The sequence below is a fragment of the Micropterus salmoides genome, unplaced genomic scaffold (assembly GCF_014851395.1).
Source record: "Micropterus salmoides isolate LMB-PRFRI ecotype aquatic unplaced genomic scaffold, ASM1485139v1 Ms_hic_scaffold_13, whole genome shotgun sequence".
Taxonomy (NCBI): Eukaryota; Metazoa; Chordata; class Actinopteri; order Centrarchiformes; family Centrarchidae; genus Micropterus; species Micropterus salmoides.
Window position 1 is genome coordinate 27,784,197 of NW_024040374.1, and position 16,236 is coordinate 27,800,432.

Sequence of the window (16,236 nt, forward strand, 5' to 3'; positions counted from 1 at the left end):
TGTATGATTAGTAATAGATGAAAACTGAATTTTGCCACCTCAACTGGTCTTCTTTGTGCATAAATACACTCCTCTAGAAGGGATTTTTAACACATCCTTACTTGAAACCAAGTTTGTAGTGTCTCTAGGGAATACTGTCTTGGTCACATTTTATTTTCATACGCAATGAAATAACAGCTCCCACGTTAAACAAGAGTCTGTCACTCTTAAAAATGAAAATAAGATATTTGTAACCGGACTCTTTGACGTGACGTTGGAGGATATGATTGGTGGGCGGCTCTGGTATATATCCGTCAGGCTACAATCCCACCTTCTCGCCAGTGGAATTTCATCTCAGCTTCTGCACCTTCAGGGCAGACGAGTACATAAAATAAGTAAGTACTTCACAGCTTTCTATTGAATATGTCTATATAGCCATTACGTATGAGCTCTACCTGTCATATACATGACAGAGTGGTACTTGTTAGGAAGACAGTTTGTTGGTGAGCCTTGAACGTGACACTATGTTCTGGCCTGACTCCGTGTCATTTCTCCCCTGCTCAGCTGTATGCCTACGTGGACTTAGCGAGCTAGTAGAACAAACTGTTAGCTAACATGAGCTAAGGCTAACGCTACAGTTCAACTTGTAACGTTACTTTTTACAAGCGTGTTAGTGTTGGCGAATTTATGTCCAAACGACACGAACCCCGTCTATGAGTATGGCAATTTTAATGATTACATTTTCAATCCACTGTTAGCTTAATGTAATTAGCTGGCACAGCTTGAAGTTCTGTGCAGGGCTGTTTGAGGGAGCCAAGCTAACCTACATATTAGCTGAGGAGCTACGTGTCACAGTCGCACACACCACAGTCAAAGTTTTTAGCAAGTTTGCTAACTAGCATGGGGGTTAAAGCTAGTAATTCACGGCACAGTGATTTTGCCACTGAAAATGCCACTTCTGCAAAGAAGCACACGTATTCGCTAAACGTCCTACGTTGTCGTAGTGTCCCCGACGGTAAAGGTGATGTTAGTTTGTCTCGATCTCAGGACATTTTTATGGTTTATCAACGTTAGCCAACATGACGGCAGCTAGCATTACCGTGAACTGTAATGTGTCGCTGGCAACAGTAAGCTAGTTAACTTGTTGTCGTGTTAGCTAGCACTCACACTAACCAACTGCTTAAATCTATAATCTGGGATTTGGCTATAACGTTATATAGGCTCGAAGGATGTCCTGCTACTGCTAACGTTAATGCAAGTTTAACAAGCTAGACCAGCTCGTCAGCATTAACTTGGTAGCAGCTCATTAACACGAATGATCACGTAACGTTAGGTCAGATACTATGACGCAAAATTATATTAGACTTACGTTGGTTGATCGCTTTGTGTGGTTGGGCTCGTGACTAATGTGATTATCAGTCTCGCATTTAAACGCACAACTGTACCAATGAGATGGTATAAAAAAATTTGGTATCACTGTGTTGGAATTCACGTTTCATTTCAAGCCATGGCGTTACTCTCTATTAACTGTGACTGCTGCTGGAGTAGAAGGGGCAACAGGCCATACATTGTCTGTGACGTCTAAATTATACCAAATACTAAAAGTACCAAATACTAAAAGTAACAGTTCATTACTTACATCTTATGTAGTGCCTAATTTATAAATATTGAGTATGCACAAACCTGGATCCTAGCTGATAATATGCCCCATACCAAACAAACAACAATAAAAGTTGTGGTTTTATAACAACAGTCATTAGGTGAGCCTATGCTGACTGGTTAAATGGATACAAATGTTCTAGTGAATCTTTCACAGCATGTTAAATCATACAGCCTTTTGATAATCACACATTTTTTAATAAACCTTCCCAGTGTAGTTTTTTTCCGGATCTTGCATAATGGCCTATTAGTCCTAAGAGCAGTGGCCTAGTTACCTGGTTCATCCGCAGCAAGCTTCATCAATTGCCAGCTCTGTCCTTCTGTGTGACAAGGCAGTGTCCAATTATAGAAGCCAGATGCTTGTCAAGGAGAGTGAGCTCCGATGGCGCCTATACTTCACTGGAGTTCAGTAATGCGATTCTTGGCATCAACTTTATCTGAATACCCCTTAATTTCTGGATGGTTTCAGTTGTCTTAGGTGGCAGCGGTTTGGCACTTGGCAGTGTTTTCTTTTCTGCTGGCCTAACTAAAACCATGGCTATCAAATACACAAGTTGGGCATCAACAACAGCTGCTTCTGTTTAACAGTCAGCAAAGTCACACACTGTCGGATGTCTCTGTTTTCCTTTATGTACTTGTTTTTATTAAAGTGTACATGTATAAACTATCATGCCATTAACCCCCTTTTTTTTAGTAGTTTGAGTTAATAGGACATTGATCACTGAGATATTTTTGAGAATACAGTTTTCTTCTTTGTGCACAAATAGCCCTATAGCAGTCTGTGCAAAGTCTTTGAAGTGAGGCCCCTGAAGTGAAACTGAGATACATTTTTAGTGGTTGTTTTAATGCAAATGCTTTTTTTTCCTTTTTGGTCTTTAGGCAAAAGCTGGCAGGCTGACGGGAACTTGCATCTTTACAGGACGGATTATCTGGTAACTGACCATTTAGCTGGTAAGTTCTTAAAATTATTAACATGTAGGTACTGAAACAAGTACTGTTGTAAGCTGTATGGTTAGTGTAACGGTTTCACCGTGTGTGTGTGTCGCCATGGGCTTCGTCTGTTAGCATTTCAATTCTGGTGTGGGCTGTATCTCCATGACACAAAAGACAAAACAGATTGTGTTCAAATAATAACATTGGAGATAATGACAATTATCACATTACAGCATATATTATTTAAATAAAGGCCAACATTGATTTGTACAGTTAACAAAGAGCAAGAAGCTCTTACAGTGTAGCCGATTTGAATTCCTGGATATTAAATGCACGTCTGCAGTTATCTCTAGTGGTCCCAGTAATATTTGTTGTTACTGAAACATGTCACAAGACCTGGTTAAGCTATGTTTGAGACTGAGAACATCAAATACTGAAACATCTAATATTAATTTATCACTTCTTCTTATTTATTGTTTTGTGTATTTTGCTTCCTAATTGAAATTATTTGCTTTTATCAGTATGTGGAACACATGTTCTCAGATGTAGGTATTGTAATAATGTTATTACAATATGTTCTCAGATGTCTGTTTGAACTTATGTATTTGAAAATATGGAGAAAAAAATTTATTCATAGTCACTGTACAGGATGGCAATGTTGACAAAGGCCATTTGCAACAGCATTCTTCAACGCCTGCTGTCGATGTAAAACTAATGGAACGGCAGGGAAAAGCACTTTTGTTTTCTTAAGTGATTGATTTTGCTGTGTGGCAAAGGCGTTACCAACGGAAACACTGCGCTGTGGTCCAGCCAATCAGATGGCTCTTTTCTTCCTCTCTGGAAGTCTTGGCAGCGTTTTCCCCAGGGAATTATGATACAGTGTCACCACATCGGCATAATGTCACAGTAACGAATGACAGACATCCACAAAGTGCAACGCTTGCTAGAAAAGAGTATTTACTAAAAAGACACCTGTAAGAGTTTTGTCATTAGCTGGAGGCGGGACCGAATTTGACGGAGGTGCCGGCCTCATAATCCTCTGTGCACGAAAAAAACTGCAAATGTGAGAGATGTTCTGGAGACTTGCGACCTCCCTCCCACATTATGATGGTATTTATCCATGTCAAAGCAGGCAGCTAAATGCCCTGAAACTACTAGTCATTATTTATTCTGACTCAAACTGACACATTGAATTTAAGTGTATGCTATAACCTGAGTTATAGTACACACTTAAATCCCCCCCATCATGGATAACACTGATGTTTTTTACATCTTCTGCCACGAAAATGTCGACAAAGTGGAGACGGCCAACCTACAAAATGTTATCCACATATCCATAATAATATCCATATGAAAAGGTTAAGATTCTGGACCAAATACTGTAGTGACAACACGTCATCCTTTTTAAGACTCTTGTTCATACCAATGTTTAAATAAAGGATAGTCTTTTTTATTTATCCTTTTAGACTGCTAGGCAGAGCAGCCTTAAATTTATGAAGCCTGACGAGGAAGAGGCCACTGAAAGGGTGTTCTAAAATGTGTGTGTGTGTGTGTGGGGGGGGGGCGGCCTGCTCAACTAACACCATGTTGAAGCTTGAAGTGAATTTCCCTTAAAATGCCTATGTCTATGGAAAACTTTTAATATCAACAAGCTATTGGTGACATCTGGGAGTTGTTTTTCCATGCTTTCAGACAGATTTCAGGCATGCTTGGGGGCAAAATCAACCCTAAAACAATTCACATTCCTCTGAGTGCTGGCCAGAATTTAAGTTTCTCTGCCAGCCAGAAAAACAGAGCAGTCCCTCCTGATATTGAGTTTCATCATTGATAGTGAAGCGTAATCAAGCTCATTTGTTTGTTTCCTCCTTTGCAGAGCAACACTAATTATTGTTAATGGATTTGCTGTATGGTTTCTCTTCTGTAAAGAGTAATTCATGTTGAAAGATCATAGACATAGCATCTGAGTTTTCTCTTTGCGGACCTTGTGCTTTAATCCTATCTTCCGTGCATACACAGAGAGGGGTCAGTTGGGAAAAATCCTCTTAACTCTGGAGCCTACTCACTTAGCTGGACTGCATTGAATAGCACTGGGCAAAGCTCATTGAACAGAAGACAAACAGATTTCTTCTAGAAAGAAAACATGTACTGTCACTGTAGCCCTGCCCACACCAGTGTTTCCTTTTGTGGTGCTAAGGATAATCTCTTTACTTACCACTCACTGTATAACACAGTGCTGAAACAGTAATATGACAAGAAGTGTGACTATTCGGTGAGAGCTTTTTGATAAGGGTAGATTAGATAATTGTGAAAATCCCAAGTCCACCTATGATAAGCTTATATGCTTGTGCACGTGAAACTTCAGATAATAATTCCTTTTCTACACCATTCAAACACAGGCTTTGTTAATCTTGTTTTAACTATCATAATAAATGCATATTACAAAACTCAGTTTCTTAGTTAAATAAGGATCATATTCTTATGTCACTGGCAGTGCTGATGTGCAAAACACAGGGCAAACTGTTTAAATCTAACAAGGGATTACAACATGTTGGTTTAACCCAGACTTGTATAACACAATACAAATAAGAGTGATAATAAAGTATTAAGAGAGAGAGAGAAAATTTTCCATTCTATCAGGGGCTTCGTAGCATTCTTAGTTTATAGCATGATAATGAGAAAGTCGGAACCATCCAAAAAAAAGAAACAAACAGAACCAATGGTTCAATTGACTGAGATTAACTCTTTTTGTCGGACCAAGGTTCGGCTATTTGGTCCTGGGGATGTTTCACACCTGTTATTTTGGTTCAGCTCAAACTGAAAAGTCTGAACCAAACACAACGGGAGGTGTAACAAGCAAAACACAGCTAATCTGCTTTGTCTGGCCTGGGTGGTTATGGTTGTATCACATTTGACAAGTGAGAAACAAGTCCAATACAGACGTCTTCCAAATAACCAGAACAGCTTCAACCTCAAATGTTGTATTAATGTAGAAACCCATCACTTATAATATTAAGATGAGAAAATGCGTGTTTGAGGCCTTTTTAAATATTATGCTCTTTCTATTGCCAAACCTTTGAAAATAATGCAAACTTTCCTTTCAGTGGCACACTCGGACTCTGTTAACGTGGGATTTTGACCATGAGCTCAGTCGCTGTACTTACACAGGAAAGCTTCAATGAGCACCGCAGTGGGCTCTTGCCAGAGCAGAGTGGTGGTGAGTATTTGGATTTTTAAGACTGTGCTTGATTTTGAAAAATGCAATCACTGCCAAAAGCGGACTCCTGTTTTTTTTACGTGTTCAGCTGTTGTGGCAGGAACCAGTGCAGGAGAGGAGGAGGAAGCCCTTCCCACCTACAAGGATGCTTTCCCACCTCTGCCCGAGAAGGCATCCTCACCTGAGGGGACCCAGGAAACTGCTAACGCCTGGACATCCAAGATCCGTCCTCTGAAGTCTTCTATTATCACCCAGGTATAACGTTTTCAGAGTAACCACCTTCATATGAACTAAAATGTTTTGCTAGTTATTGTGTGAATAAATACTGTAATTTACTGATTTTGTTTACTTGGTGATGGTGGAAGGTGGATTGTGCTTACACATCCACTTCCTCCTCCTTCAGTTGGCTGTTCCTACATTTCCCAGAATGCCTCTGACCATTTCTGAGAGAACTTGTCTCAAACATTGAACATGTGAAGATGGAGAAAGAGTAATACTAAGTGTAATGTGTAGTTTCCCAGCATAACTGAATTTTCCACCTTGTTCAGGGTTTGGTTGCAGCTAATCAATCCCCAGTTTCAAACCATTTTTGGGGTTTCAATGCCAATGAATCTCAACTTGTAAAGTTCTGTCAAATCAATACTCATGTAATGATTGTTCGTCACATCAAATTGACTTTTCATTTCTGTTTTTCCACATGAACTAGGTTTTCCATGTGCCGCTAGAGGAGCGCAAGTACAAGGACATCAACCAGTTTGGGGAAGGAGATCAAGCCAAGGTCTGTGTGGACATCATGCACAAGACCGGAGCCCACCTGGAACTCTCCTTGGCAAAAGATCAGGGTCTCTCTATCATGGTTTCTGGAAAGTTGGATGCCGTGATGAAGGCCCGTAAGGAGATTGTGTCCCGACTGCAGACTCAGGTTAAGAGATCTGTCTTTGTTTAAGATAACTTTATAAGGTATTAATTGTAAAAATAGTAGAAGACAAGAAGGACAATTGTATATTTTGATCCTAACAGGCTTCAGCTACTGTTGCCATCCCCAAGGAGCATCATCGTTTTGTCATCGGCAAAAATGGGGAGAAGCTTCAGGAGCTAGAGCTCAAGACTGCCACCAAAATCCAAATCCCACGACCGGACGACCCCAGCAACCAGATCAAGATCTCTGGTACCAAGGAGGGGCTGGAGAAGGCAAAGCATGAGATCCTGTTGATCTCTGCTGAGCAGGTAACATGGCTCCTCTGACAACCAACAACTTCATTGAGATACGTCCCAGACATCACAGCATTAGTTTTATATTTATCTTCTACTCTTAGGACAAGCGTGCTGTAGAGAGGGTGAACATTGACAAGGCGTACCATCCATTCATCACCGGCGCCTATAATAAGCTCGTAGGAGAGATGATGAATGAGACCGGTGCCCGCATTAATGTCCCCCCTCCAAGTGTGAACAAGACCGAGATTGTCATCACTGGGGAAAAGGAGCAGGTGGCCCTTGCTGTGGCTATGATCAAGAAGATTACTGAAGACAAGGTATGATAAAATCAAAATGATTACAAGTAAAGTTGGTTTTGATACAGATTACACTGGTATGATGAAGCTAAACTCAATTTCTATGCTTAAATAATTACACAAGCGCCTGATCCTCACTATTTGTATTGCAGAAAAAGAATGCCACCACTATTGCAGTGGAGGTGAAGAAATCTCAGCACAAGTATGTGATTGGCCCCAAGGGAAACACCCTGCAGGAGATCCTGGATAAAACTGGTGTCTCTGTTGAGATCCCACCTTCTGACAGCAGCTCAGAAACTGTCATGCTTCGCGGGGAGCCGGACCGCCTGGGTCAGGCCCTCACCGAGGTTTATGCCAAGGTGTGGAACGTTTCTAAAATGATTTTTTTGATGACCTTTTGACATTGGTAATTGTTAAAAATGTGAAGAGAAGTAACTTAAAGTAACGCGTTTCCCTTCGCAGGCAAACAGCTACACCGTTTCCTCGGTCTCAGCTCCTTCTTGGCTTCATCGTTTCATTATTGGCAAGAAGGGGCAAAACTTGGCCAAGATTACCCAACAAATGCCCAAGGTCTGTTGAATGATGACTTTCTTAACTATGAAACTCTAAATACTACTTTTTTAAATTTCATGTTGTAACTTTTTTTTTTTTTTTTCGCGTACAGGTGCACATTGAGTTCACCGAGGGAGAAGATAAGATCACCCTGGAGGGTCCCACCAAAGATGTGCAAATGGTGCAGAGCCAGATTGAAGCCATTGTTACAGATCTGGTGAGTATTGAGTTACTGTTTATAAGTATATCTTGGACCTAAATCAAAAGGGTTCTTCTAATGTCAAGATCATGTGCTGGAAAGTAGATTGTGTAGGAGGACCCAAAAGTGGTACTTTATGGACTAAGGCTCAACATAAGATGAGAGTAAAGCACCTTTTTTAATACTCAAAAGCCAGTTGGTATATTCCAGTGATATTCATGTTTCTGTCTGCTTTCACCTAAAAAGGTAAGCCGTATGGACTACACAGAGATCAGCGTGGATCCCAAATTCCACCGACACCTGATTGGAAAAGGTGGCGTTAACAGTAAGTACTGTTTTGCTGTCAAAGTGTTGGTGTAGTGAATTGCAGCAGAGCAACAAAAACTGGATCAGCCGAATCTTCTAAAGCTGTATATTTATTTTTATTTAGTCAACCGCATCAAAGAGCAGCACAAGGTGACTGTCCGTATCCCCCCTGACAACGAGAAAAGCAACCTGATCCGTATTGAGGGGGATCCCCAGGGTGTGCAGGAGGCCAAGAAGGAACTGCTTGAGCTTGCGTCACGCATGGTGAAGACAAACTTGTGTTCAAGCTAGGCAAGATGCTGAATATCCTGATGTGCCCTTACTAAATATACTGTCTCTTGCAGGAGAATGAGCGTACAAAGGACCTGATCATTGAACAGCGTTTTCACAGAGCCATCATCGGCCAAAAAGGGGAGAAGATAAAAGAAGTGCGCGACAAATTCCCAGAGGTGAGTTGCAAACTGTTGCTGGTGGCCGGTGTATATAGTAGTGGTTTCTCTGTACTGCAGTAGTGGTTTGTCTGTAATAACTCTATAATTATATTTGTTCCAGGTCATGATCAATTTCCCCGACCCAGCACAGAAAAGTGACATCGTTCAACTTAGGGGCCCACGAACTGAAGTGGAAAAATGTGCAAAATTTATGCAGAAGATAGTGGCTGAAATGGTAAATCCTTACTCATGTTTTATCTCTGTAATGTCTAAGATGTAGTTGTTTAATTTGGCATCCATAAATACTTTAGTGTTGAGTGTAAATTTCCAGTGATTCCTTTTTGTCAGGTGGAGAACAGCTATTCTGTCTCGGTCCCCATCTTCAAGCAGTTCCACAGGAACATAATTGGAAAAGGAGGATCAAATATTAAGAAGGTATTGTATATTTAAAGGAGAATGTATGCATTAGAATGAGGCCTTCAGGCGGCTGAGTTTGATTTGACGCCTTGTTTTAATTTACCTTCTAGATTCGAGAGGAAACAAACACAAAAATTGACCTGCCTGCTGAGAACAGCAACTCGGAGATGATTGTCATCACTGGAAAGAAGGCTAACTGTGAGCTTGCGAGAAATCGCATCTTGGCCATTCAGAAGGAGCTGGTAAGCACATGCATGCACATATATTTTAGTTTCTCAAAAGCTTTGGCAGATGGGTCTAAATTCAGTACATATGCCTAAATTAATGTCTCACTGTGTTCAGGCAAACATTGCAGAGATAGAGGTGTCCATTCCTTCCAAGCTGCACAACTCGTTGATTGGGTCAAAGGGCCGTTTTGTGCGCTCGATCATGGAGGAGTGCGGCGGTGTGCACATCCACTTTCCCACCGAGGGCTCAGGGATTGATAAGGTCATCATCCGAGGCCCTATAGAGGAGGTGGAGAAAGCCAAGCAGCAACTGCTTGCCTTGGCAGAGGAGAAGGTTTGTATAAATGTCTTAATGATGAAAAGTTGAACTTCTATTGACCTTGCTAAACTGGTTGCCTTTTCACCCCTCCCTCTATGCCCCTGTCTAAAGGCTAAAAGCTGCTTCTGTGCCTCGTTGATCGTATATTGCCACATGCTGAGAACTCCTTTCAGTTTCTCTTCAGCTGTCAGAATAAAAACAGCTAGCTTGAACATAGCTAGTGTCTGAAATTGAGGCTGAAATTAGTTTTGGCTGCGGCAGTTTTCTCGCTTAGGATTAAATCATGTTTACCCCATTAAAACTTAAAATCAAGTTTTGAGCTTCAGTTGAACATGAAAGAATTTTGACTTTAACTTAGTTAATAAGTGTACCTTTTGCACGGATCTTATTATTGAGGTTGAAATGCAGTACATTTCTTGTTAATTTGGTAAATGGTTTTTCTTCAGCAAACGAAGAGTCACTCTGCCGAACTGCGTGCAAAGCCAGAATACCACAAGTTCCTCATTGGGAAAGGTGGTGGAAACATCCGTAAGGTTCGTGACAGCACCGGGGCCAGGATCATCTTCCCTACCGCAGACGACAAAGACCAGGAGCTCATCACTGTGATTGGCACTGAAGAAGCAGTGCGGGAGGCCCAGAAGGAGCTGGAGGAGCTCATAAAGAGTTTGGTGAGGCTGCAAATGAGACATGGGAGGAGGTGAAGGCGTTGGTTCTCTTGCAATGCCTGAATGTTAAATATTTTTACCCCTCGGTTACAGGACAACGTCGTTGAGGATACGATGACCGTTGATCCGAAGCACCATCGCTACTTTGTGGCTCGCCGTGGCCAAGTCCTTAGGGACCTTGCAGATGAGTATGGTGGCGTGATGGTGAGCTTCCCTCGCACTGGTTCTCAGAGCGAAAAGGTCACTCTCAAAGGAGCCAAAGAATGTGTGGAAGCAGCCAAAAAGCGCATGCTGGAGATTGTTGATGACTTGGTTAGTAGATAGAGTTTTGCTTTTCTATAATAGTGTTTATGTTGTTGTGTGTGTTCTTGAAGTGTAACCAATTAGCCTTTTTTTTTTTTTTTTTTTTTTCTCCCTCCCATTTGAACTTTTTCTTGTCCAGGACGCTCAAGTGACCATGGAGTGTGTGATTCCTCAAAAGTTCCACCGTTCTATCATGGGTCCCAAGGGCTCACGGATCCAGCAGATCACCAGGGATCACAATGTACAGATTAAGTTCCCAGAGCGTGAGGACCCACAAGGTAAACAAATGATCAGTGCAAAGACTTTTGTTGAAGTTGAAGGGGTCTTAAATAAACTGTAAACTTTGTCTGATTCCTTCTTTTAGCAGTACCTCCTGCAGAGGCTCCTATTCAAGAGAATGGAGAGGCCAACGGTGAAGTGAAAGAGCCTGCCGATCCGAACGCTCCCAAGAAGTGTGATGTGATTGTGATTTCGGGCCGTAAAGAGCGGTGCGACGCTGCTGTGGAAGCACTGAAGGTCCGTATTTATAACTGAGCTCAGTTTTATAGCTCTCTTATAGCTTAAGCTATTTTATAGCTTGTTCCCTAACTCTCGCCTTTCCTTAGGCCTTGGTTCCTGTCACGACTGAGGTGGAAGTGCCTTTTGAGCTTCATCGATACATCATTGGACAGAAAGGAAATGGAATTCGCAAGATGATGGATGAATTTGAGGTGCGTGTCACAGATTCTGTGTTGGCACAGGGATGCACAAGATGTTTTATTTTGCTGCCCAGTCGGAGTAACGTCACCGTCTTGCCTCCAGGTTAATATTCAAGTGCCTGCTCCTGACCAGCAGTCTGATAAAATCGCCATCACCGGCTTGGCCAATCACCTCGACCGCGCCAAAGAGGGCCTCTTGGAGCGTGTCAAAGAGCTGCAGGCCGAGCAGGAGGATCGGGTTAGTATCGTGTGAAGAGAACTAGGATGTACAAGACGTTCAAGGCGGGGGGGGGGTTTGTTTTGTTTGAAGCGTCTCTACAGTGTTTATGATTCAGTAGATATCTTTTGAGATTACCTTTATTAAAGGCCACCCTCGTGATAACATTGAATGACAAAAGAGCTTAATTATTAACCACCAGTTCAGCAGAAGTAGAATTGAGTCAGGTGTCAAAGTCACTAGTTCTAATTCGGAGTATTGTTCACATCAACCCCTCTACAGGCACTCAGGAGCTTCAAGCTGACCATCACTGTGGACCCCAAGTATCACCCCAAAATCATCGGCCGCAAGGGTGCCATTATAACAAACATCCGCACTGAGCATGATGTTAACATCCAATTCCCAGAGAAGAATGATGAAAACCAGGTATTGCATTTCTGCCGTATGTGATTTTCTTTAAATTAAAAAAATAAATAAATGAAAGGGGGGGAAAAAAGAACCCTATGTACTCCATCAGTGCAGCAGGTGGTGCTAGATTACCAATTCATACATGACATTACTACATGACAACACTAATAGAGAAAAGTACTTACTATCATAACAATTATAATGAAAGAATAAACTCACTTTTTTTTCCTATGGCATGATAAATAAGCTGCTGTTTGTCCACAGGATCAGATTACTATTACAGGGTATGAGCACAAAGCCATAGCAGCACGAGATGCCATCAAGGCTATCGTGGATGAGCTTGAAGAGATGATCTCTGAGGACATCACCCTGGACAGCAGGGTCCATGCCCGCATTATTGGAGCCCGCGGCAAGGGCATCCGCAAGATCATGGATGAGTTTAAGGTGAGGACGGGAGATTTTTGATTGGTTTGTAACATGCAAAGAATGAACCTTTTTTTGAAGTGTTGGAACTGGGACAGCAATCTTTCAGTACCAGCAATTCACAACTAGACCTGTAAGCAGGTATGCCGGGGTCAACTCATCCGGTCCCAATCGTAGATGTTCAGACTCGAGACAACCATGAGACATTGGCATCTAAGATGATGATTATCAATCCCTCCAAGTTAGTTTGGGATTTCATAAAATAACAAACACTGTAAACTTCTGCCCAGTTCTAGCAGAGCTGAAATACCCTGATATATCATCTAAACAAAAATTATATTATAAAATTGTAATCCTACGCGCACGCACTAGACGCATCATAGATGATAGATAACCAATAGATGATGATGTCATGGCTCTGACTGGTGTCTGTTTTACTACAAAAAAGTACTCAGTCTTTAACACCGCTTGGTATCCATCTTTTCTTAGGTTGATCTCAGGTTTCCCCAGAGTGGAGCTGCAGACCCGAACCTTGTGACAGTCACAGGTCGCCCTGAGCTTGTGGATGAAGCCATCGACCACCTCCTTAACCTGGAAGAAGAATATGTAAGCTTTTCTCTGCATGACAGCTGTACATTTTTGCAGTACATTGTATAAGAAAAGCCTGTAATGTTTATCGTTTCCTTACTGGCACTGATACATTTTTGTTGTGCCACTTTCTTCAGATGGCAGATGTTGTGGAGAATGAGGCTAAGATGGCTTACATGAGGCCTCCTGGGGGTAGCGCTGCTGCCATGGATGAACAACGTGGCCCATCCAAAGGCTTTGTGGTGAGGGAGGCCCCGTGGACCACTGCCAATGAGAAGGTGAGAATTTCCCAACAAGCCTGACACTGTTTGAAATTAGAATTGGTCGCACTTTCTCTCCTTAATCGGCTGTTTCTCGACTTTTAGGCCCCTGATATGAGTAGCTCTGAAGATTTCCCCAGCTTTGGAGCCCCAGTGGCAACCAAGACCTCTCCCTGGGGACCCAAGCGCTTCTAAGCCGCGCTGCTGCAGATGGGCCTGAACTTAACCGGACACAATCTTCCCCTTTCATCACCCCCCTCTTGACCTGGACTGACCGCTGACCCTACAAGTCTTCAGTTCTGAGAATGTCCATCTCTGTCTACTTATCCTGGTCTGCCCTCGCAGTCTAAAAGTGCTTTCAGATACTGTAATTGACTTGTGAGCTTTGTATCTGCATTAAATAATACTGTTTTATGCTAAAAAAATATGGTGAGGTTAAGTCTACACTGTCTGTACAAGACTGCAATTTAAGTGTTGATTAGACCTGACATTTCATTGTGGTTTGAACTGTTATACCAAATTCAATGGTGGCCAGACATCAGTTTTTTTGAGCTGCCCTTTTCTTAGTTGCCTTCGCAGGGTGGGGTAAAGGGATTGAAATACAGCTAGTGGCATGTTCAGACATGATGCTTGACCAACAAGGGGCCAGCTGTTTCAGTAACCCAACCCCCTCCTGCTGTACCCATGTAGCTGAGTGAAAATTGTTGGTCGTTAGCCCTCAAGCACACTGTAGTGGTTGTTGTCTGTTGCATCTTTACATTTGCTTAGCTGTGCTTCTGTGAATATGGTCAAGTAGTGGCACGTACCTTGTAGCCTTATGAATTGGTATGCGTAACTAAGGGGGGGAAGCGGTTTCAGCCACTGCAGAATGGCACCCAGACTGCCAGATTCTTGGAGATGACGCCAGAACTTAACTTCTTACAACACTAGGCCTAGAGCTCCAACGTATCAAACCTCACACTAAATGTTGAATGAACTTTTTTTTGACATTCAAAAGTAAATCACTCTACAAAATATAATGACTGTGTTTGTGAGCAAAACGTCAGACCACCTCGTGCCAACTATCTGTCAAGTGATGTCCTGTGTTACTCATCCTCTGTATTGGGTCAGTGTCCAGTCCCTTTGTCTTCCAGTTGCTATGCAGATTGTTCTGTTTAAATAGCAATGGCCCTTTTTATCAGCCTTACAACTAGAAAGATACAAACCAGGTAGAGATGATGTCTAGGTGCATTTTTAATGGACAGCTGGAAGGTATGTTTGTTTGTTCCTTTGAAAGCTCTTAAACATTTCTCCCCCTTCCAGTTACTGTAATTAGTTGAAGTTTGCCTGAGGAGTGCAGATTTAGCTTGCTAGCTGCTAATTTAACATCTAGCACCAGCCTACCTTGGTTTATATCCTCCTAGCATTGAATGAAAGATTATGCAAATACCATTGAAGTGGACGGTTATGGATGACACTGGAAAAGAAATTGTCCAAAAAGTCAATAAAAATTGAAAATCTCTCTTGCACATCCATCTGAGTATTTTGTAAAGAGCAAAGTTAGCCTAATCATGGATTATAACCCTACATAAAATGAGCAACCTTATAACTAAAACTGAATCAGGCATGACACTTAACGTGTGACAGGCTTCTTACTTTGAGGGCAGCAGAGGAGGGGTCAGTATGATAATCCACTCATGAGATTTTGGGTTGTCTATTTCGGTTTTCTATCAGAGGCTGTACAGAATCTATGAAGAATTAAAACATAACATAAAAACGGAAATGAGATGTTATTCAAATTGATTTTGCACTAATGAGTGAAACAGCTCCCTCAGAGCTCTGCTGCCTCTGGGTTGTAACTACAGCCGGTCAAACATGGTGTCACGTCAACGCCCTCACACAAGCTGAGATAGGTGAAGTTGGCTTGTTTTGTTAAAAAAGTTAAGCTATGCTATGTGAAAAGAAACTAGGAGAATTGTGAAGCATGTGCTTCAAAATACAAAGTTAGCTAACTTTATTTTTCCAGTGCTGCTAATGTGCTTTGTAAGATGCACTTTAGCTCGTTGGTTAGCAGCATGAAGAGAAGAGGCCAGTTCTTTCCAACAAAATGACCACCACAGCAACATTATACGATTCGCCTTCATGAAAGACAGGAGGATAGTCTTCAATATCAAATAATGTGAGTGAGCTACACCCTATCTGTCTGTCTCTACTAGCTGGTTTCTTTCCCGGTGGTAATGTCCCGCCAAGCATATGTATTTAACTAACTGCTGTGTTCTTGTTGTTACTGGAGGCCATACTGTACTTTGTTGCAAGGACACCAAAGTTGTTATTGCTGCCAACACAAACATATTTAGCTGTAAAAGTGCGCTTTGACATTTAACTTTAGTTTTGCTTGTACCGATCGCCTGTTGATTATCTGTAGTTAGTGTTTGTTGGCCTTGCTCTGCTTTAATAAGAATACTGTAGGACTTGTAAGACATTTGTGTACCCTTACCAAGCAATACATGGCCATCTAAGTCATGTATTTGATACATAAGGTTGCATTGAGACTTTCTGATGTGACCATAAGCTTTTAAATCTATGATTTGTTTAGTGTTCAGCTGCTTTAAGTATTCAGTAGCCTGCTGATCGGTGAGTACAAGGTTTGTAGCACTGTATATGAATGGGAAGAACATAATATACAGTATCAGAAACGTGTGTAAGTCATGTATGTGTGATATGTGCACGGTCTCTCTTTCATAGGAACAGAAATCTGTTGTCTTAAAGTTCATTCAAATTTGGTTTGATGCATTATGCCACAATGGAACAATGTTACAAATCTGTATTAAGAGCTGCAACTAACATTTATTTTCATTCTAGATTATTTTGTTGATTATTTGTTCAGTTAAATTACTTGGTCTATGAAACATCAGACAATAGTGATAAAAGACATTGGCATTTTTCCT

General features: G+C 41.7%; 1 protein-coding gene across 3 annotated transcripts; it reads left to right on the forward strand.

Moving 5' to 3' along the window:
- Positions 1-241: 241 nt before the first annotated feature.
- hdlbpa (high density lipoprotein binding protein a) lies at positions 242-14,817 on the forward strand. Of its 3 annotated transcripts, none has more exons than XM_038716737.1 (28): positions 242-374; positions 2,518-2,589; positions 5,673-5,785; positions 5,874-6,040; positions 6,492-6,707; positions 6,806-7,012; positions 7,102-7,317; positions 7,449-7,655; positions 7,759-7,866; positions 7,961-8,065; positions 8,294-8,372; positions 8,478-8,617; positions 8,698-8,802; positions 8,906-9,019; positions 9,133-9,219; positions 9,312-9,443; positions 9,544-9,762; positions 10,194-10,415; positions 10,506-10,724; positions 10,855-10,993; positions 11,080-11,231; positions 11,321-11,425; positions 11,517-11,651; positions 11,913-12,056; positions 12,303-12,482; positions 12,951-13,067; positions 13,187-13,327; positions 13,415-14,817. In XM_038716737.1, exons 3-28 carry the CDS (start codon positions 5,710-5,712, stop codon positions 13,502-13,504), a joined length of 3,822 nt encoding a protein of 1,273 aa, XP_038572665.1. In that variant the 5' UTR covers positions 242-374; positions 2,518-2,589; positions 5,673-5,709; the 3' UTR covers positions 13,505-14,817. The 3 variants fall into 3 exon arrangements, with proteins under 3 accessions (XP_038572665.1, XP_038572666.1, XP_038572667.1); XM_038716738.1 differs by having other exon boundaries at positions 11,083-11,231; XM_038716739.1 differs by having other exon boundaries at positions 5,886-6,040.
- Positions 14,818-16,236: the final 1,419 nt, after the last annotated feature.

Excerpts from the sequence above, each read along its gene's own strand:
- hdlbpa (XM_038716737.1), top strand. The coding sequence starts at position 5,710 with ATGAGCTCAGTCGCTGTACTTACACAGGAAAGCTTCAATGAGCACCGC. Across the intron at positions 7,656-7,758 it reads TCACCGAGGTTTATGCCAAG|GCAAACAGCTACACCGTTTC; the intron begins GTGTGGAACGTT and ends TTCCCTTCGCAG. Across the intron at positions 11,426-11,516 it reads AGATGATGGATGAATTTGAG|GTTAATATTCAAGTGCCTGC; the intron begins GTGCGTGTCACA and ends TCTTGCCTCCAG.